The sequence below is a fragment of the Heterodontus francisci genome, chromosome 30 (assembly GCF_036365525.1).
Source record: "Heterodontus francisci isolate sHetFra1 chromosome 30, sHetFra1.hap1, whole genome shotgun sequence".
In the NCBI taxonomy this organism is placed as follows: domain Eukaryota; kingdom Metazoa; phylum Chordata; class Chondrichthyes; order Heterodontiformes; family Heterodontidae; genus Heterodontus; species Heterodontus francisci.
This window is the reverse complement of record NC_090400.1, coordinates 18253128-18275201: the sequence shown is the minus strand read 5'-3', so window position 1 is coordinate 18275201 and position 22074 is coordinate 18253128. Positions and strand designations below refer to the sequence as shown.

The 22074-nt window shown below is 42.6% G+C and overlaps 1 protein-coding gene across 2 annotated transcripts in view; it reads right to left on the bottom strand.

Moving 5' to 3' along the window:
• Positions 1-392: 392 nt before the first annotated feature.
• hip1 (huntingtin interacting protein 1) overlaps positions 393-22074 on the bottom strand; it is a 249125-nt gene continuing 227443 nt past the window's right edge. For both annotated transcript variants that reach the window (XM_068010196.1, XM_068010197.1), the window contains 7 exons: positions 19133-19226; positions 17835-17935; positions 8808-8913; positions 8228-8351; positions 5903-5964; positions 5097-5205; positions 393-2353 (listed from right to left, as the gene is read on the bottom strand). In XM_068010196.1, the coding sequence (XP_067866297.1) occupies positions 2343-2353; positions 5097-5205; positions 5903-5964; positions 8228-8351; positions 8808-8913; positions 17835-17935; positions 19133-19226 (607 nt within the window). In that variant the 3' untranslated portion in view covers positions 393-2342. The remainder of the gene's footprint in view (positions 2354-5096; positions 5206-5902; positions 5965-8227; positions 8352-8807; positions 8914-17834; positions 17936-19132; positions 19227-22074) is intronic.

Below are 22074 nucleotides of genomic sequence, written 5' to 3'. Positions count from 1 at the left end.
CACACAATCTGGTACTCTCCATTGGTGCAGAAAGATTGGGAGCATACAGTGTGCAGAGCGCATTATTACTGGTTCATATCCCAGCAGAAGAAATCATTGTTTGCCCTACAGCAATGCTATCACAAACATTTAAAGCGCAAAGTCAAGTTTAGATTGGTAGGGAGCTGCCTATGGAAACACTTCCACAGTAAACACAAGTCAATCATATTTGGATGTGGCCCAAATTGTAATCACGTTTAAATCTATTGGACTGGTAAAGGCCTGGGGTGAATTGCTTGCGTGCCCTTTGAAGCAAGAAAGATTGCACGGGTGGTGGATAGGCTGGGAGGGGGTAAACAGAACCAAGTGTTAATTCAAAGTAAGGAATTAAACAAGAATTAATCAAAACAACAGAAGCTGAAAATCTCCATTTTTATGATTTTAAACAAATATTAAAAAGTATAAAGTCGGGTGTATACAAAGTTGGAACAAGTTCATTATAAGAGCTTGGGTGCAGGGTATCGCTTCTGTAAATGCGCATGGGATTAGATAGTAATGCCACAGCAATCAAGTTCCTGCAAATGATCAGTCACAGTTCATGATGAAAGGGGAAACACATTCTCAGTAGATATAATACATAGGGCACGGGCGGGCACTCACAACCAATGTTCAATTGTAACAGACATTTGACCAACTCAATTCAAAGTTTCTCCTGAAAGAAACATCTTTATAAGTTAAGGTTTGAAGAGGAGAAAAAAGTCTAACACTTTCACGGAAGGTAATAATCAAGACACTTTGAAATACAGTAGCAGAATTGTCAAGAAAAGTAATACCTGGTTAATTCAGTCTGAACAAATCTTTAAAATCATATTTTTCCTCAAATAGCTACAACCCAAAATCGTCCCTCTCTGGAATTAACTAGTGAAACCCCTTCACCAGCAGGCACCGAATGATAAACTGATTTGAAATGTTGCTTTTTCCTTTCTCTCTTCCTCGAGACATCGACTTTCGCTGGGATATCCAGGTACCTCGTCCTCTCTCTGGGATATCATTCCAGGGATGCCAGCAGCCTCCCAAGGACATCATCCAAGAGACCACAGGATTTAAAAGTTGCACTTTTTGGAAATGGAGCTCAAATGGCGATTAAATAGAAGTGGAAGCTGTGTGTCCATTTTAATCTTTCCTTTCTTCCAGCGTAAATCCCCACCTAACGAGACAGGATAATAGCTTGACCCTTGAGATGGTCACTGCAGCAGCAAATTCCACCATGAAAAGAGGATGGAGAGAAGCAAGAGTAAATAACTTCAAAAGGAAAGATGTTCTTATGAGCCAGTTAGATAGCACAATGGGGAAACTAGATAAGCACATGAGGGAGAAAAGAATACGACATTTTGATAGGACAAGATAAAGTAAGATGGAAAGAGGCTCCTGTGGGGCATAAACACCAGCATTTGACCATTGACCAATTTATAGTCTGTTTCTGTGGCGTAAAATGCTATGACATATAATGCCATATTATATAATGCCATGCAATGGCAAAGACCTGGGAACAGACTATAAATTGCCTCAGTGAACAAAACATTGTGGGGACTTCCAATGGCTGGGCAGTCATTTCCTTTGTATAGACAGGACAACCAAATAACTTATCTTCTCACCACTGCTCCGAAAGGTACTGGTGTCGTGTGTGCATGCCACAGCTCCAAAGGGGGACTGCCATTACTCTAGCAACATATACCAAATGGGCACTCCTTTACAGTCATCCAAGCTAGTAAGCATTCACAACTGCACCACATCCCCCCCCAACCCCAACAATGTCTACTTTTTAATGGATAACATAACAAGCAGCAGAAGGCAGGCTAGCTTATTTTTTTTCTGCCTTCTCCTAAACTGTGGGCACTCAGAACAATTGTACTGTCCCAACTGCTGCTGTTTTGAATGGAGGAAAAACCAAGATACTTGAACTCTGTTGCAACATTTCCATGTTTTGCTGGTGGGTTACTAATATGTGGCAATGAAAGGGGTATCAATAGTTAAACCAAGATTTGCTGTGGGTATTGGAAATGAAAACACTAACAATACTTACTACTAGTGTGCAAATATAAAAGGAAAAAATATACATATAATAAATAAAAGGAACACAACCATCGCATCTCGATAGTAATAGATCCGGAATACAAGTGGAAAACGCTGTGATACAGAAATGTAGGACCATTCCTGGTCAAGGCTTGTGGTTACTGCACAGATCCTCTCGATGTTAGAGAGAATGCACTGGGCTGTGTTTGTTCAGAGTTTTCATTGTTCATTCAGTCTTGGATTGGAGACCATATTCTCCCAATCTTTATTCTTCCTTCTCCACTCTGGGCCTACTTGGTTTCTGCATTTAAAAAGAATTAATTATTTTAATTTTTCTCTCCTGCCAATTGTGCCCTCCTCCCGTTCCTTGTGTTCCTCTCCTGAAGACATTAACTCTCTGGTACCTTAAGCTTCTATTCTTCATGCCCAAGTGTGGGCAGACAGTCTCCTCAGGTCACTCAGCATCGAGACACAGCACCCATGCCATGAGATCAAGGTTGATCTGTCTCCTAACTCCATTCATTCGTTAGGGAATACAAGCCTACTTTATGTAATCTCTTCTCATTATTTAATTCTTTTGATGCCTTGGTAACATTCTGGTGAATCTGTGCTGCACTCCTTCCAAGGCCTTTCAACAGCCCAGAACAGTACACAGAACTCTTGATGTCGGCTAACCAGGGCTTTCCATAGCTGTAGCAAAATTTCATCCCCTCTTTATTCTAGCCCTCTAGATATAAGAGCTAACATTCCATTAGCCTGTTTGATTATTTTTAGTGCCTGTCCACTACATTTTAGTGATCTACATACATGGACCCCAAAATTCTTTGGATCTCCACAGTTCTTGGCTTTTCACCATTTAGAAAATACTCAGATCTATCCTGTTTTGGTCCAAAATGGATGACCTCGCACTTACCTGCATTGAAATCGATCTGTCACAGATTTGTCCACTTGTTATCCACTCTTTTCCCCAATTCGAGTGCGTACCCATTATCCCTAGTCTCTCTCTTCTGCCGCCTAACCAATCTGCTAACTAGATCAATAATTCCTTCAATTGCAAGAGCTTTAAATCTCATCTAACAATATCTTATATGGAGCCTTATTGAATGCATTCTGGAAGTCTATATAAATTACATCCATAGACATTTTCCTGTCTACTAGGTTAATTACTTCCTCAAAAAATTCAATTAGTTTTGTTAGACATGACTTACCCTTTATAAATTCATTTGGCTCTTTTTAATCAGATCAAATTTATCTTAAGAGCTCAGTCACTTTGTCCTTAATTACAGATTCCAAAAACTTTTTCCACAATAGATGTTAGACTAAGTTAACAACTCAGATCGATGACCCTTGGTCAGACAGATGGGTCATGTTCTGACGAAGCATCATCAAACTGAAATTTTAAATCTGTTTCTTTCATCACAGATGCTGCCAGACCTGCTGAGTGTTTGCAGCATTTTGTGTGGTTATTTCAGGTTTCCAGCATCCACAGTACTTTGCCCTTCTATAATTTCCTGGTTTCTCTCTCTCATATTTCTTAAAACAATGGAGTTACATTTGCAATTTTCAAATCTAACACTGAACTGGATCATATTATGATCATTGTTAGGTTATTAACTAAGTCTGGCTCATGACTCATTAGTAAATCTTGTATAGACCTATTCTTAGGAAACTACTGTCTGCCCCCACACTAACAATGTAAATCCTGAACAAAAGTTTTTCTCTTGATTCTGAATGATTAACTGGGATAATTATTTTCATCAAAAGCACAGAGATTCCATTATATTATGCAGTGCAATGATGCATTCAGAAGTACCCAGAAAGAACAGTGGGATGGTGAACTAATGGCCTGTACCATGGTGTGATAGGGGCATGCTTTGAGAAGGTGATTCTCTAGTCTCAATGTCATCCTCTGGAAGAAAGGAGTGAAAGTGAATGGAAGAAAAGCACTCCCCTCAGGCCTGAGCTGTCACCAAGAGCCACTGTCTCCTGACGGCCAGTGCGAAGAGTCCTGGTACACAAACACATCCCTGACCTGCAGCTGATAATGGTTTTGTTGCTCTGCTAATTTACTCTAATCAGTATTATCCCACTGGCCTTGATCACTTAGAAACATAGAAAATCTATGGCAAAGGAAGAGGCCATTTGGCAAATTACTAGCGTGTGAGCTGAAAAACAACTATCCAACTTGGTCCCATTTTCTAGCTCTTGGTCTGTAGCCTGTAGGCTACAGCACTTAAAGTGCCTTTCCAAGTATTTCCAAAATGCAACGAAGCTTTCTGCCTCTCCACTCTTTCAGGCACCGAGTTCCAGACCCCCAGCACCCTTTGGGTAAAAGAGTTGCTCTTCAACTCCCTTCTAATCCTTCTGTCAATTACTTTAAATCAATGCTCCTGGTTACTGACCTTTCTGCTATGGGGGTCCTTCCTATCCACTTGAGTCACCTCATAATTTTGTATACCTCAATTAAATCTCCCATCAGCTTCCTCTGGTCCAAAGAAAAATAACACCAGCCTATACAATCCTTCCTCATAGCTAAAATTCTATATCACATGCACTACCCTCATCAACCCTCCTTGTCACCTCTTCAAAATATTCAAGTTGGTCAGACATGATCTTCCCTGAGCAAATCTATGCTGACTGCTCTTGATTAAATTGTGCCCGAGTGAAGTTTTATACCGTCCCTCAGAATTTTTTCCAATAATTTGCCCACCGAAATTAGGCTGACTGGCCTGTAATTATTTGATCTATCCCTTCCTCCCTTTTTAAACAATGGTACAATGTTAACAGCCCTCCAGTCCTCTGGCACCACATCTGCAGACAGCGAGGACTAGAAAATGATGGTCAGAGCCCACACTATTTCCTCCCTTGCTTCTCTTAGCAGCATGGGATACATTTCTTATGGGCTTGGTGATTTATCTACTTTCAAAGATGTTAAACCCCTTAATATTTCCTCTGTCATGATGTTTAGCCCATCCAATATTTCACACTCCTCCTCTATATTCCTTTTAGGAAGAATGGGGCAATCTGAACGAAATTACACGCACCTTCGTCCCAGCCCTCAGAGACTCCTGCCAGCTCATAATGCTTTTTACGCAGTCCTCCCAGGCGCTGCCTCTCTTTCTGTAGTTGGCTCTCCAGTTCTAAAACGCGAACCTTCAGGGCAGAGATAAACACACAGATATTGTATTTAGACATCCTCTTGCATCTTGTTCTAGTATGACTTAAATTGCAGTGAAATCAGATGTAGACCAGGCTTGCAGGGGCCATGCTCTTGTTTTTATGCACATTACACTAAAAACACAGGAGAAGTGGAATAAGAAATGTCCAGTGAGCCCATCAATCCCATTCCTTCTGCAGAACATGTACAAGCTACATCATCAGAGCATCTCCACCATTTAATCTCCCAAGGGAAAGTTCTACAACTATATACCCTAATCTTCAACAATACTGAAGTAAAACTGCAGAACACCTCACATCACTACTGCTGTCCTTCCCCCAGAGAAAGAAAGAATTTTTCATTTTTCAAATGATACGCATCCTTCGGACACCACCAGCTTCTGGGAAATTGCAAGCAGAGTATGCATAGGAAAATGCAAATGGATTTCTCATTCCCTCTTTTTATAAAGGGTTCGGACTTGTTGGGGCAAGTTCACTTTGATTAGAAGCTGATTGCTTAACGATTTCATTACTTAACGCCAATTCCCTTAAACTTGTACCCCTACAGGTATGGATGAGTTGAACCATGGCATGTGGAGGATGCGTTTCATTCATAGAATGTGGAAGATACAAGGAGGCATCAAGAAACCAGTGGAAAGCAGCAGAATGCAATTTAAAGACAGCTTTACAGTACCTGTGAGTCCATCTCCTGTCGCTTGATTTGTGTCAGTGTCATGCTAGAGAAATCCATTGTATCTGGAACAAAGCAATGAAAGGGCTCAACAACTCATTCAAACAAAAAAAAACATAAAACTAGACATGCAAAGGATATGGGTCCCCAGCTGCAGTTTATTTTCTCTCTTCATCTCCTAAAGGTGCTGACTTTTGATGTGATACAGTTCCGGGGGCACTGAGTCTTCTCCAATAGTTTGCCCAAGTGATCGTCCTTCCTGTGTCAGCCTATACATTGAAGCTATTCAATCATGGGGCATAACAGCAAAGCCCAATTCTATTCTCACCCAATATTCACACATATGCAGGAAACCACTGGATAGTCAAAGGGAGTGCTGCACTGTTAGAGGAGGTGCTATCTTTCAGAAGAAACATTAAACTGAGGTCCCTTCTGCCCTCCGAGATAGATATAAAAGATCCTACAGCACTACTTTGAAGAAAAATATGGGGGCTCTCCCTGGTGTCCTGACCAATATTTATCCCTCAACCAACATTACTGAAGAAAAAAAGATCATATTATCTCATTGCTGTTTGTGTCTCCTTGCTGTGCACAAACTGTCTGCCCCATTGCCAACATTAAAACATTGAATGCACTTCAAAAGTAACTCATCAGCTGTAGAGGTCTTTGTGACCTCCTGAGGTCATGAAAGGCACTATAGGAATGTAAGTTTTTCTTCTTTCTTAAGTCATCGGAAGCAGCAACTCTGGCTGATCTTCCCCTCCTTAGCTCAGAGAGTCTGAGGCCAGCTAAGGTACCTTTACAGCACTAGATCTGAGGTTAGCTAAGTCAGCCCAGAGCAGGGATTGAACCTGGAACATTGCAGTCTTTATGGCACGTCACTATAAAAAATGCATGAAGTTTGAAAATGTATATCGTTTTAGCAGGCAGTCAATAATTTGTTAGCTTGATGCTTGCTTCCTTTATTAATGTAGGATTTGGCACAAAATTCGGAGGGATCCACTCAGTATAAAATGTTTATTGTAAAATCTTGCATTTATACAGTGCCTATTACATCTCTCAGATACGTCCCAAAGAGCTCCACATACAATGAATTGTTCTGAGGTGCCCCAGGTGACCAGGTACAAGTATTTGGTATATCTCCCACAAACAGCAATGAGTTAAATGACCAGTTATTCTGTTTTTTGGTTAAGGAAGGAATGATGGCTAGTATAACAGGAGAACTTCCTAATAGTAACAGAACCTGCTGGAAATACACAGCCGATCTGGAAGCATTGGTGGAGAGAGAAACAGAGTTAACGTTTCAGGTCTGTGACCTTTCATCAGAACTCCCTGCTCTTCTTCCTAAACATGTACCTGAACCCACATTACAAGTGGACATGTCTGTTTTCTCTGAAGGACCATATGTAGAATTCCCTCACAACTGCACTGAAGTGTCAGCCTGGATTACAAGTCCTGGAATAGGGCTTGAATGAACAACCTTCTAACTCAGAGGCTCTGGTCCTATCAACTAAGCTCCAAGGTTATAAATACCTTTTAAATATAACACACATAGCCTTGTAAAAACACTAAGGTTCTCATGCTGACTTTACTCAGTAATGAAATGACTTGGAGAAGACAAAAGTAATCAGAGCAGCTCAGTAGATTAGAGACCAGCTTTTCACATGGGATCTAACTCACCACTAGCCCAGACTGATGTAATGAAAATCTCATCTGTCTACTGGCTGTTAGGGTCTTGAGAAATAAGATTTTGTAGTCACAATACAGTTCCTTGAGAACAAATCTCAGAAAGGTTGTAACTGTTGCCAAGATAAGAAGTTTCTTCTAAGGTTGGGATTAGGGCACATGATTGAAGCAGAGTAAATACAGCTTTCCTCTACATATAATCATGCTATATCTCTTATGGGTGTGCTTGATGCCGATGACAAACCAATTCTCAACATGAGGAACATAAATATATTTTAAATTTGACCGGTGTACTTTCACCAACTTCTACTTGATTGCCTACTATTTGAAGGGGTCTTACAAATACTCATGCAGTTATTATGGGCTTGGTGAATTGCGACACTTGATCAAATACTGCACTGGCCACCACTGACTCTCAAAATCAGCTGTTATTGACTTTCACTATTAATTCAGTAAACTAAATTAAAGTGGCGACATAGACTCTGCATTTCCAGACGCTGCCTGACCGACAGATTTCAGATTTTTATTTCAGATTTCCAGCATCCACAGTATTTTGTTTTTGAGTTGCGTGGAATGACTGCTCCCCAACCTCCCACTCTTTGCTTGGTATTAGACTCACACGCAGGATGAACAGTAAACTACCTGTTTCCTCAATCTGGGATTTTCCTGATTTAGTGGAAGCCACTACATTGGCTGTGGCCTCATTCACGCCTTTGGATGCCTGCCGCAGCTTTCCAAGGTTCGCATTGTCTTTATCTGCTTTCACCTACAAGAAAAGGAAACAATTACTACAAATAGTTGGACAGTACTCAGTCAATGCACTGTAATCTTTCCCACTGTGTCCAAGTCAGAAGGAAGGTTGACAGAGGTGTCCCCAGATGCACTGAAATAAGGACATTTTGATTGGTTCCTGGAAAATAAATAATGTTTTTCATATGCACTTGAAGGATGAAAACTAAGTTTGCATCCTCACATACTGCACTGGCATAACATAAGGAAACAGTTACTCTTGTTGTTCATCTGTTTATTTTGTGGGATTTCATCTAAAACATGAAAAAATATATAAAATGTGCATAATGTTGATTTGTTGTTTTGCAAATGTCCTTCATTGGAAGATTTTCTGCCCATTTTCCTTGATCGGTTCAGTCACTATTTTTCCACTTGTGATTCACTGCCATTTTGTAAATATGAGCCAATCACTGCAAGAAATGTAACTACTTACCTTGGAGGCAGCCACCAGCTGTGCTGTACTGGCTGCGATCTCATGAGAACACACCATCAACTCCTCAAACTTCCCTTTTCCCTGGACAACCATATCTGCAGCATCTCTGGAGAGAGAGAGAGAGAGAGAGAGGAGAGAACACTTGACTAGAGTCCACACCATCAAACAAACCTCAACAGCTGCCCATCTAAATAGAAGGGCATAACATCTGAATCATAAGTTATCTGCTGATGTGAGCATAAGACAGTAATAGGTAAAAATGCATCAATATAGAGCGACCCCAAGGGTTCAACATGTAAATGCACCACCCAATGTTAGAATCATAGAGTGGTTATAGCACAGGAGGCGTCAATTCACCCATCATGTCTGTGATGGCTCTATGGAAGAGCACTGCCCTGCCTTTTCCAAGCAGTTCTGCACATCTTTCTGCTTCAGATAATTATCCAATTCTCTGTTGAAGGCCTCGATTGAATCTGCCTCCACGATACTCTCAGGCAGTGCATTCCAGATTCTAACCACTCACTGCATAAAAAGGTTTTCCCTCATGTTGCCGTTGGTTCTTTTGCCAATCACCTCAAATCGGTGTCCTCTGGTTCTCGACCCTTCCGCCACTGGAAACAGTTTCTCCCTATCTACTCTGTCCAGACCCTTGGTGATTTTGAATATCTGTACCAAATCTCCTCTTAATCTTCTCTTCTCCATGGAGAACAGGCCCAGGTTCTCCAATCTACCCATGTAACTGAAGTTCCTCTACCCTGGAACCATCCATGAATCTTATCTGCACCCTGTCTAATGCCTTCATATCCTTCTTAAAAGTGTGACGTCCAGAGATGGGCACAGTACTTCAGTTGAGGCCAAAACAGTTTTTTTTTATACAAGTCCATCATATCCTCCTTGTTCTTGTACTCTATGCCCCTATTAATAAAGCCCAGGATCCCATATGCCTTATTAATCCCATATGCTCTCTCAACCTGCCCTGCCACCTTCAATGAGTTGTGCACATATACCCCCAAGTCCCTGCATCATCTTTAGAATTGTACCCTTTAATTTATATTGCCTCTCCTCATTCCTCCTACCAAAATGAATGACTTCACACTTCTCTATTAAATTTCATCTGCCATTTGTCCGCCCATTCCCCCAACCGGTCTAAGTTCTTTTGAAGTTTATCACTGTCCTCACAGTTCACAATACTTCCAAGTTTTGTGTCATATACAAATGTTTTTAATTGTGCCCTGTACACCAAAGTCTAGATCATTAACGTATATCAAGAAAAGCAGGGAACACCATTATATTTCTTCCTCCAATCCGAAAAACAACCGCTCACCACTACTCTCTGTTTCCTGTCACTCAGCCAACTTCTTATCCATTCTGCCATGGTCCCTTTTAAAGTGCCACATAACAGGCTTTAACTTTGCTGACAAGCCTGTTATGTTGGCACTTTATCAAATGCCTTTTGGAAGTCTATGTACACCACATCAATTCTCTCTTACCTCATCAAAAAACTCAAGCAAATTAGTTAAACACAATTTTCCCTTAACAAGTCCGTGCTGGCTTTCCTAAATGAATTCACATTTGTCCAGTGACTGTTAAGTTTGTCCTGAATTATTGCTTCTAAAAGATTTCCCACCACTGAGGTTAAACTGACTTACCTGTAGTTGCTGGGCTTATCCATATACCATTCTTTGAACCAAGGTGTAACATTTGCAAAATCCCCAGTCCTCTGGCACCACCCATCCATCTAAGGAGGATTGGAAGATTATGGCCAGTGCCTCCACAATTTCCGCCATTACTTCCTCAGTATCCTTGGATGCATCTCATCTGGACCTGATAACTTATCAAATTTAAGTACAGCCAGCCTACTAATACCTCCTCTATCAATTGTTAGCCTATCCAGTGTCTCAACTACCCCCTCTTTCACTATGACTTGGGCAGCAGCATCTTCTTTGGGAAAGACAGAGGCAAAGTACTCATTTAGTACCTCAGCCATGCCCTCTGCCTCCAGGCATAAATCCTCTACTTGGTCCCTTATTGGCCCCGCTCCTCCTTTTACCACCTTTCTACTATTTATATGCCTATAGAAAAATTTTGGATTCCTTTTATGTATCTCTCTCTTTGTTTCTCTTATTTCTTTTTCACTTCCCCTCTGAACTTTCTACGTTCAGCTTGGTTCTCAATCATATTATCCACCTGTCATATGCACCCTTTTTCTGTTTTATTTTACTCTCTATCACTGTCATCATTCAGGGAGCTCTGAATTTGTTTGTCCTACCTTTCCCCCTCGTGGGAATGTACCTTGACTGTACCTGAACTATCTCCTCTTTGAAGGCAGCCCACAGTTCTGTTACAATTTTGCTTGCCAATCTTTGATTCCAATTTACCTGGACCAGATCGTTCTCACTCCTGTGAAGGTGGCCCTCCCCCAATTAATTATTTCTACTCTGGATTGCTCTTTTCCACAGCTAACCTAAAGCTTATGATGCTATAACTGTTTCCTAAATGACACGATCAACTTGACCCACCTCATTCCCCAGAACCCGAGCCAGGAATGCCTCCTTCCTCGTTGGGCCAGAAACATACTGATGTAGAAAATTCTCCTGAACACAGGAACTCGTGCCCCTCTCCGCCATTTACACGCTTACTATCCCAGTCTATATTAGGATAATTGAAGTCTCCCATTGTAACTACTCTATAGTTATTGCACCTCCCTGTAATTTCCTTGCAAATCTGTTCCTTTATATCTTTCCCACTATTCAGTCACCTATAGAATACAGCCAGTAGTGTAATGATACCTCTACTGTTTCTTAGCTCTAACCAAATAGCTTCTGTCACTGACCCCTCTAAAACATTCTCTCTCCAGCACTGTAATGTTCTCCTTAATTAGTACTGCTACTCCTCCTCCTCCTTCTATCTTTCCTGAACAGCAACCTGTGAAAAATCAGGGATAAGAAAGGGCCATTCAGCCCACTAAAGCTTATCTCTGTAGCATAACTCTTATGATATTTAATACATTTTGAATAACCTAGGTTGTCTGGTAGATTATTGGTAATATTTACTGCTTTTGGATCAGGAAGATTTTAGGTTCAATCAACGTTCTGTGGTGTTCCCTGAACACAAATGGTCTTAATTCCATGTTGCCATGTCCCTTTATTCCCCTTTCCTTCAGCCACGTATCTAACCTATTCTTCAATGTTGACACGGCCTCTACTCCACAGCCTCACAACCTTGTGTGTAAAAATTATTTCTCCTGTTCTCTGTCCTAAATCTCCTACATTTCATCTTATACCTTTCTCTCCTTCGTCTCAGCCCTTTAGTCGTGGAAAGCATGTGTCTCTATCTCTATCCCATCCTTCAATAATTTTGTATTAGGGGGACAGTAGCATAGTGGTAACGTTACTGGACTAGTAATCTAGAGGCCTGGACTAATGCTCTGAAGACACATGTTCAAATCCCACCATAGCAGCTGGGGAATTTAATTTCAATTAATTAATAACTCAAATAAAATGCTAGTCTCATTATTAATGATCATGAAACTACTGGTCTGTCATAAAAACCCAGTGGTTCACTATTGACCTTCAGGCCTACATGCGACTCCAGATCCACAGCAACGTGATTAACTCTTAACTTCCCTCGAAAATGACGCAGCAAGCACTCAGTTGCATCAAACCATTACAGAATATCAGTGTACCTACATCACCTGGACTGCAGTGGTTCAAGAAGCTGGCTCACCACCACCTTCTCAAGGGAGGTTAGAGATGGGCAATAAATGCTGGCCTTGCTAGTGACACGCACATCCCAAGAGCAAATCAATAATTTTAAACATCTCTAATTGAATCACCTTGTTATCTCCAGTATTAATGAAAAAATCCCCAATTTTTCCAAGTCTCCCTTTGTATTTGTGTTTCATAGTTATATTTTATTTCTGATTGCTCTAGAGAGTCGGCATGTACACAATGCGCCGAATGGCATTTTTCTGTGTCATAATGACTTTATAAAATCCAGCATTCCATTAACTTTTGTTATGGCCTTACCTTCTCGAGATGCTATTTTTAAAGTCTGTGACCCTCCAACTATCAATAACTCTGCATTGGAGGCAGTGCAGTGAAGGTTCACTAGATTGGTCCCTGGGATGAGGGGGTCGTCCTATGACTCTCTGGAGTTTAGAAGAATGAGAGATGATCTCATTGAAATATATAAGATTCTAAAGGGCCTGGATAGGGTAGACACTGAGAGATTATGTTCTCTAGTCGGGGAATCTATATCATGGCGGCACAGTGTCAGGATAAGAGGCCGATCATTTAGGACTGAGATGAGGAGAAATTACTTCACTCAAAGGGTTGTGAATTGTGGATGCTCCATTGTTGAATACATTTAAGGCTGGGATAGACAGATTTTTGGTCTCTCGTGGAATCAAGGGGTATGGCGAGCGGGCAGGAAAGTGGAATTGAATCCTAAGATCAGTCATGATCGTTTTGAATGTCGGAGCAGGCTCAATGAGCCATATGGTCTACTCCTGCTCCTATTTCTTGTGTTCTTCTGCTCTTCCATATCACCAAGCTTTCCCCCATTCAAAGTATATTTTTCACAAAAATATACCAACTTACTTTTAATGACACGGAGTTCCAACTGCCACATTTCTGCCCATTTCACCATCTCATCAGTATATCCTTGCAGCTTTCTTTGGTCCTCTGAATTATTTACGATGTCTCCTATTTCAGATGGTCTGAAAATTTGCAGACCACTCTCTCTAGAGGTGTGCAAAGGAAACCCAATGAGCGCCTGAATTTCGGACCCGGAAGTCCGACCCCACCCGACCCGAACCCGACACATGTCGTCGGGGCCAGGTCAGGTGGCAGGCCTTTACATCAGTACATGGGTAAAGGCCTGCTACCCAACCTGACCCCGATGGGATCCGATGGCATGTGTCAGGTTCAGGTCGGGCTTCCGGGACCACCATTCGGACTTGGGTCGGATTTCCTTTGCACACCTCTAACTCTCTCTAGCCCGATATTCAAATCATCGATTGCACAGCAAACAGAAGCAGTCCCAGAACACAGAGAAACAGCATAACTCTTATTCGCTGTTTCCTCCCTTCTAACATTCATAACCAGAACAGTAACTAACAGAATAACTGGTCGTGGGTTGGGGAAAAGGTACTTAAGGCTCACATTCCTGTGTAATATATATTGATACTTGTTAGAAAGCGCACTTGTGGATATACAACAAGTGTGGACAAAGTAGGACTCAGCTAAGATGTCAGGCTTTACACCAGTCAATCTGTGGTTTTGCACATGGCAAGTCAAGACGCAGCACAGTGCCTCTAGTGGAGGACGTTGTAATTGCAGCATAACAAGTTTACACAGGCAGCATAAATGCGATAGAAAGCATTGGCAGGATGTGTGCAGACTCAAGATTTTTGACATATTAACAGACTGATTATCAGAGGAGTAGATAAATACTAGCCCTCCACCTGCCCCATCTGCTAATAATTTTGAAATCCCTCCTAGCTTGTGGACATTTGGAGTTTCATGGGTATTTTCCTTCTCAACTAATATGCCCATTGCAGGTCTCCACATTTAGCTGGTATTGGCTACAGGACCAAGAGGCTACGTAAATGTACAGATTAGTGTCCTGGCATGTGAACTGTCCAAAGCAGTAAACATTTGTGCTCCAACTTCTACACTTACCTTCGCCTTTAAACTAGGAGCATTCCCTTTTAAAAGATTCGATTGTATCCTGCTTCAACAACGGTTTATGGCAGAGAATTCTACATGCTAAGAACCCTCTCTGTGAAGACATAATTACCATCCTCCCCTTTCGTTCTACTTAGACTTGCGACATTCCATTATTGCCTTTCCAACCAGTGGAAACAATCTATCACTATTTACCTCATCGTACCTATTCATAATCTTGAAGACATCAATCAAGCCACCCAATGACATTCTTAGCACTAATAAAAAGACTCTAACTTCTCAAGTATCTCCATTACTGTAACCCCTCATCCCTGGTAGCCTTATCTAGTTTACACAGCAGCTTTTCCATTGTTATTATATCCTTCCTATAATGAAATGCTCAAAACAATAATAAATACACAATACTTCAACTAAGGTCCGTACAAGTTCAAGATAACTTTCTTACTTTTGTACTTTATACCTTCGATACAAAAATCAAACATTCTATTTGCCTTGAATGTTGATTGAGGATCAAACCTATCTCTCCTGTCAGCTCTTTATTATTTGCTCACGGGATGGCAAGGCCAGCATTTGTTGTCCATCCCTAATTGCCCTTGAGAAGGTGGTGGTGTGCTGCATTCTTAAACTGCTGCAGTCCATATGATTCAGGTACACCCACAGTGCTGTTAGGGAGGGAGTTCCAGCATTTTGACCCAGCGACAGTGAAGGAACGGCGATATAGTTCCAAGTCAGGGGGGTGCTTGACTTGGAGGGGAACTTGCAGGTGGTGGCGTTCCCTTGTGTTTGCTGCCCTTATCCTTCCAGGTGGTAGAGGTCGCGTGCTTGGAAGATGCTGTCAAAGGAGGCTTGGCGTGTTGCTGCAGTGCATCTTGTAGATGGTACACACTGCTGCCAAGGTAGATGGAGTACTTGCTTAAGGTGGTAGAAGGCGTGTTAATCAAGCTAGCTGCTTTGTCTTGGATGGTGTCAAGCTTCTCGAGTGTTGTTGGGGCTGCACTCATCCAGGCAAGTGGAGAGTATTCCACCACACTCCTGACTTGTGCCTTGCAGATGGTGGACTGTATTTGGGGAGTCAGGAGGTGAGTTACTCACTGCAGAATTCCCAGCCTCTAACCTGCTCTTGTAGCCACAGTATTTATACAGCTGGTCCAGTTACGTTTCGGGTCAATGGTAACCCCTAGGTTGTTGATGGTGGGGAACTCAGCGATGGTAATACTGCTGAATGTCAAAGGGAGATGGTTAGATTCTCCCTTGTTGGAGATGCTCATTGCCTGGCACTTGTGCACGCAAATGTTACTTGCCACTTATCAGCCCAAGCCTGAATGTTGTCCAGGTCTTGCTGCATCTGGGCATGAACTGCTTCAATATCTGAGGATTCATGAATGATACCTGATCCTGATAAGCCGAGTGGCCGACTCCTGCTCCTAATTCGTACGTTCGTATGACTCATGCACTAGAACGCCTAGATTCCTCTGCACCTCGGAATTGTGCAGTCGTTCTTCGTTTAAGTAATACTCTGCTTTTTTATTCTTCCTGCTACAGTGAATAACTTCACATTTTCCCACATTAAACTCCATCTGCCAGATGTTTGCCCACTCACTCAACCTATCTACAACCTCTTTATGTCCTCTTCCCAACATGCTTTTGTCATGAAGCCCCCCCTCACCTGCCAAGAATGAGGCATATTAATTTTGTCATATGAACATTAATTTTAAACTGCTGGAGTGAAGAAATTACTTGTTTAAAGAGATCACCAGACATTTGGTTGGAGGACATTTGCATATTAAGAGAGTGCGTGGAGAGACAAAGCAACTACTCCCTGGTCCAATTAACTCAAATGGATTTTGATCACCAGACATTGAAGGTGTAAGAAAGCTCGCATTCCAGTGTCTGCTAAGATGGAGAATCCACCATCGCAGGAGTGGTTAAACCAGCTGGTCACATGATTAACCTGCTGGCCCAGGCTTTTTGAACTACACACAGGACAGTTTGAAGAAAGACTGAAGATTGTAACTGAACCTGGAACAAGAGAGCCTCTCTCCTGGCTGGCTCTCTCTTGCTTTCTCACAAACCTCCAGATCCAATGAAGTCGCTTAAACCTCAAGAGAGAAAAGAGTCCTATACTGAAACAAGTTAAAACATGCTCTGTCCCCAACGAAAAGCAAGACTTACCGGCAACCAAAGATTCCACATTGAACTTAAAGGACTGTAAATACACGCAGCTATTGCCTCAAACATTTCCCCTTTATTCTTTCTACTTTTTCTGTCTCTATCTACGTGTGTGTTTATCGCGTATGCACGCTAGCGTGGTCGCGTCGCATACTCGTAGTCATTACCCGAATTAGAGTTTAAGGTTAATAAACTTCCACCTTTCTTGTTTAAATCTAAGAAAACCTGTCTGATGGATTCCTTTGCCCTACAATTGGAAAGCAGTGAACATGGAATAACTGAGCGGGGAGCTAAAACACGGTGTTTTTAAAATTAAACCCTGTTAAGGTTAAACCAGACAAAGGCTGAGTGGGAACCCTTAGACTGCTTTCTCACCTTTCCTACCTATCTTTGTGTCATCTGAAAATTTAGCTACCATGCCAATCGCTCCCCTCATCTATGTCATTGATATAAATTGTAAAAAGTTGAGGCCCCAGCACAGATCCTTGCAGGACTCCACTCGTCACATCCTGCCAATCAGAAAAGGACTCATTTATGCATGCTCTCTGTTTTCAGCCAGCCATCCAATCTTCTACCCATGTTAATATGTTACCCCCTACACCATAAGCTCCCACTTTGCGTAATAACCTTTTATGTGGCACCTCGTCAAATGCCTTCTGGAAATCCAATTACAGTACGTCAACGGGTTCCCCTTTATCCACAGCGCATGTATGTCAGTCACTCTCACCTCACCCCTGAATTCAGCTCTTTTGTCCACGTTTGGAGCAAGTCTCTATTGAGGTCTGGAGCCTAGTGGCCTTCGCAGATCCCAAATTGAGCATTGTTGAGCAAGTTATTGCTGAGTAAATGCCACTTGATAGCACTGTCGACAACTCCTTCCATCGTTTTGCTGATGATTGAGAGTAGGCTGATGGGGATGTAATTGTCCAGATTGGATTTGCTCTGCATTTCGTGGACAAGACCTACTTGGGCAATTTTGTCAGCTAGACGCCAGTGTTTCAGCTGTACTGGAATACTGATAAATGGGAAACTTTAAACACCACATTGAATCCTAATAGGTTGTAACTGCACTTGCAATCCAGATTCAACAGCGTAGCTGCATATTTGGTGAAGTTCCGCAGATGACTGACAAACTGGACTATAAATGAACAGCAGTTGCAATACTTACACCAACACAGTGGCTCCCCAGCCTACAGCCTTTGATGCAGAGATGAGGCCTTCAGTCCACCTGGAGTTCTTGACGTAGAACTCTTTCTGGGATGCTGCCCCCTGTTAACCAGAAACACAATATTCATCGCAGTACTTCCCCCCCCCCCAACAACTTTCTCCTTATCTCTCTTGAAGGTGCTTCCATCTGCAACCTCACCCAAATGCCCAATCCTCATGTGAGTGCCAGTAGGATATTCACCACAGAGGGTACCAGAACCATGCCCTCCCTCACTCAAAGTTCAAACATCTGGACTTTTCCAACAGAGCAGCAATGGGTTGTAGAAATCCTGGCTGATTTTTCTCACTAACCCAAAGGCTGTGAGGGTAACTGCAGCATCGCAAACTCAACACAGAGCAGGAATCAATCTTGGGACCTTGTTCTCGGTATGGCTTTGTACTACGTGAAGCAGTCCCTTTGAGGGAGTTCACTCATTAAGATGTATTTGAAGAACGGGGAAGAGGGATTCTATTATATTCAACTTAAATCGTGAAATCTGATTGGTCAGAAAGGGAGCAGAGTACGAGGCAGTGAGATAATATGGTATACAGCATTTCACAAAAAAAAGTTTAAGCCAATAAGTTCTCGTGTCTTCTCCTGACCTCCTGCCATCACTTCAACAGATACTCGAGAAACACTGTAAATAACCATTTTAGTAATTTAAAATCTTAACTGAGGACTTGGGAAGGTGACTTGCTCAAGAGTCTTTGCCAGAGCTGCTCGAGTAGGTAGATCCTACTCCAACACCCTGCGCTGTGGAGCCTCCAAACTGCATCGTCCCTCTCATGAGATGACTGGGATAGAGGAATCACTGAGGAGCAATTAAGGGCATCATCCATTTCAACCATCTTTAATATAGTAAGAAGTCCCTCAGTACTTCATAGGAGCATAATCAGACAAAGACTGAAAATTAAACCAAAGCAGGAGACATTAGAATAGGTGACTAAAAGCTTGGTTAAAGACATAGGTTTTAAGGAGTGTCTTGAAGGAGGAGAGAGAGGTGGAGAGATTTAGGGAGGGATTTCCAGGGTTCAAGGCTTAGATGGTTTATAGCAAATCACCAAATGGTGGGGCGAAGGAAGTGGGGATATGCACAACAGTCCAGAGTTGGAAGAACATAGAGTTCCCAAAGCATTGTAGCTTTGTTTCATGATCCTTCCAAAGCTTTCAATCAGCTACCTGCCTTGCAACATCTTAACTCACATACCATCCTGTATACTCACTAAGTCTCAGTGCTATCAACAATTTTATGCTCTTACCCTTCCACTCTCCACTATGTCTCTCTGTAGATCCTTTGATGTCAGAACCAACATTTTGACTGCATGCATCAGATCAGTGCAGGATGCAAGGATTCTACAGGAAATAAAAATGCAGAATGCTTGTTCAATCATTTCCTAACAGTTTCACAACATCATTCATGAAAAAAAACAATTGAAAGAAAATAATTCCAGTTTCATTTAAATTTTCATATGCTACATCCTGAAGATTTCACAGAATCATAGAATAGCTGCAGCACAGAAGGCCGGTCATGTATGTGCTGGCTCTCTGCAAGAGTATCTCAGCTAGTCCCACTCCCCGCCTTTTCCCCGTAGCCCTGCAAATTTGTTTCTCTTCAGATAATTATCCAATTCCTTTCAGGGAATAGATTTTCAAAAGCCAATCTTTTGCGACTGGGAATTAGAGTCATAGAGTCATACAGCATAGAAACAGGCCCTTCGGCCCACCACGTCCATGCCGACCATAATGCCTATCTATACTAATTCCACCTGCCTGCATTAATTCCATATCCCTCTATGCCTTGCTCATTCAAGTACCTGACTAGATGCCTCTGAAATGTCACTACTGTTCCTGCCTCCACCACCTCCTCTGGCAGCTCATTCCAGATACCCACTATTCTTAGTGTGAAAAATTTACCCCTTTGATCACCTTTAAATCTCCTCCCTCTCACCTAAAATCTATGCCCTCTAGTTTTAGTCACCCCTACCATGGGAAACAGACTCTGGCTATCTACCCTATCTATGCCTCTCATAATTTTATATACCCATCATGTCCCCGCTCAGCCTCCTTCGCTCCAGGGAAAACAGACCCAGCCTATCCAATCTCTCTTTATAACTCAAGCCCTCCAACCCAGGCAACATCCTTGTGAATCTTTTCTGCACCCTCTCTAGCTTAATCACATCTTTCCTGTAGTGCAGTGACCAAAACTGCACACACTACTCCAAATGCAGCCCAACCAACGTTATGTGCAACTGTAACATGACGTCCCAATTTTTGTACTCAATGCCTCGGCTGATGAAGGCAAGCATGCCATACGCCTTCTTCACCACCCTGAAGTGAAGTAGCTCAGATTGAAAACCTGCCATTCCTTACCATACCCAACGTCATATCAGGTAATTGAATTTAACTTCTCCAAAATGAATTACTTTAAACTAAATGACCATCACTACCCTGCGAAATTCTTGGCCCAGAGTGTCACTCTGCTCTGAGACCACTGGCAAGGGGATTCCTCTGCTCTGAATATCCCAGCTTATTCCATGCCTCTATTTAGAGTGTTCCCCATAATTAAAAGGTCTCCCCAGCAGTAAACGTTCCTTCAATGTAAACAGTTCCCCCATATTCCAAGAGGAAATAGCGCCATGTCTAACATAGTCAGATTCATAGTCTGAAAAGGTGTGTAGTCAAATCATCAACCACCTATCTTAATTTTCCTCCTGAACATAATCAGAGCCAGTAAGACCAAACTAGTTCTCCCAACATCATTAGTCCTCAGTATTTATAGAGTCATAGAGAGATACAGCACTGAAACAGGCCCTTCGGCCCACCGAGTCTGTGCCGACCATCAGCCACCCATTTATACTCTTTTGGGCCTCCTTATCTCAAGAGACAATGGATACGCGCCTGGAGGTGGTCAGTGGTTTGTGAAGCAGCGCCTGGAGTGGCTATAAAGGCCAATTCTGGAGTGACAGGCTCTTCCACAGGTGCTGCAGAGAAATTTGTTTGTTGGGGCTGTTGCACAGTTGGCTCTCCCCTTGCGCCTCTGTCTTTTTTCCTGCCAACTACTAAGTCTCTTCGACTCGCCACAATTTAGCCCTGTCTTTATGGCTGCCCGCCAGCTCTGGCGAATGCTGGCAACTGACTCCCACGACTTGTGATCAATGTCACACGATTTCATGTCGCGTTTGCAGACGTCTTTATAACGGAGACATGGACGGCCGGTGGGTCTGATACCAGTGGCGAGCTCGCTGTACAATGTGTCTTTGGGGATCCTGCCATCTTCCATGCGGCTCACATGGCCAAGCCATCTCAAGCGCCGCTGACTCAGTAGTGTGTATAAGCTGGGGGTGTTGGCCGCTTCAAGGACTTCTGTGTTGGAGATATAGTCCTGCCACCTGATGCCAAGTATTCTCCGAAGGCAGCGAAGATGGAATGAATTGAGACGTCGCTCTTGGCTGGCATACGTTGTCCAGGCCTCGCTGACGTAGAGCAAGGTGCTGAGGACACAGGCCTGATACACTCGGACTTTTGTGTTCCGTGTCAGTGCGCCATTTTCCCACACTCTCTTGGCCAGTCTGGACATAGCAGTGGAAGCCTTACCCATGCGCTTGTTGACCCATTTATACTAATCCTACATTAATCCCATATGCCCTACCACATCCCCACCTTCCCTCAATTCTCCTACCACCTACCTACACTAGGGGCAATTTACAATGGCCAATTTACCTACCAATCTGCAAGTCTTTGGCTGTGGGAGGAAACTGGAGCACCCGGCGGAAACCCACAGGATCACAGGGAGAACTTGCAAATTCCACACAGGCAGTACCCAGAACCGAACCCGGGTCGCTGGAGCTGTGAGGCTGCGATGCTAACCACTGTGCCGCCCAAAGGTTTAACAAAGATATTTCAAGAAAAAAAGATCAGAAGACAGACACATATGAACGACAGGATGTTCAAATCACCTAAGTTCCTGCTGGGGGTTTGTTGACATAATGACAACTAGAACTTATATAATAGCACCTTTACTGTAGTAAAATTTCCCAAGGCTCTTCACAGGAGTATCAAACAAAATCTGACAAGCTACACAAGTAAATATTAAGGTAGGTGATCAAAGGCTTGGTCAAAGCTGTAGGTTTTAAGGAGGCCTAGAGAGGGAATTCCAGGGTCGACGGCCAGTGGAAGGCATGGCCGCCAAAAGTGGGCTGAT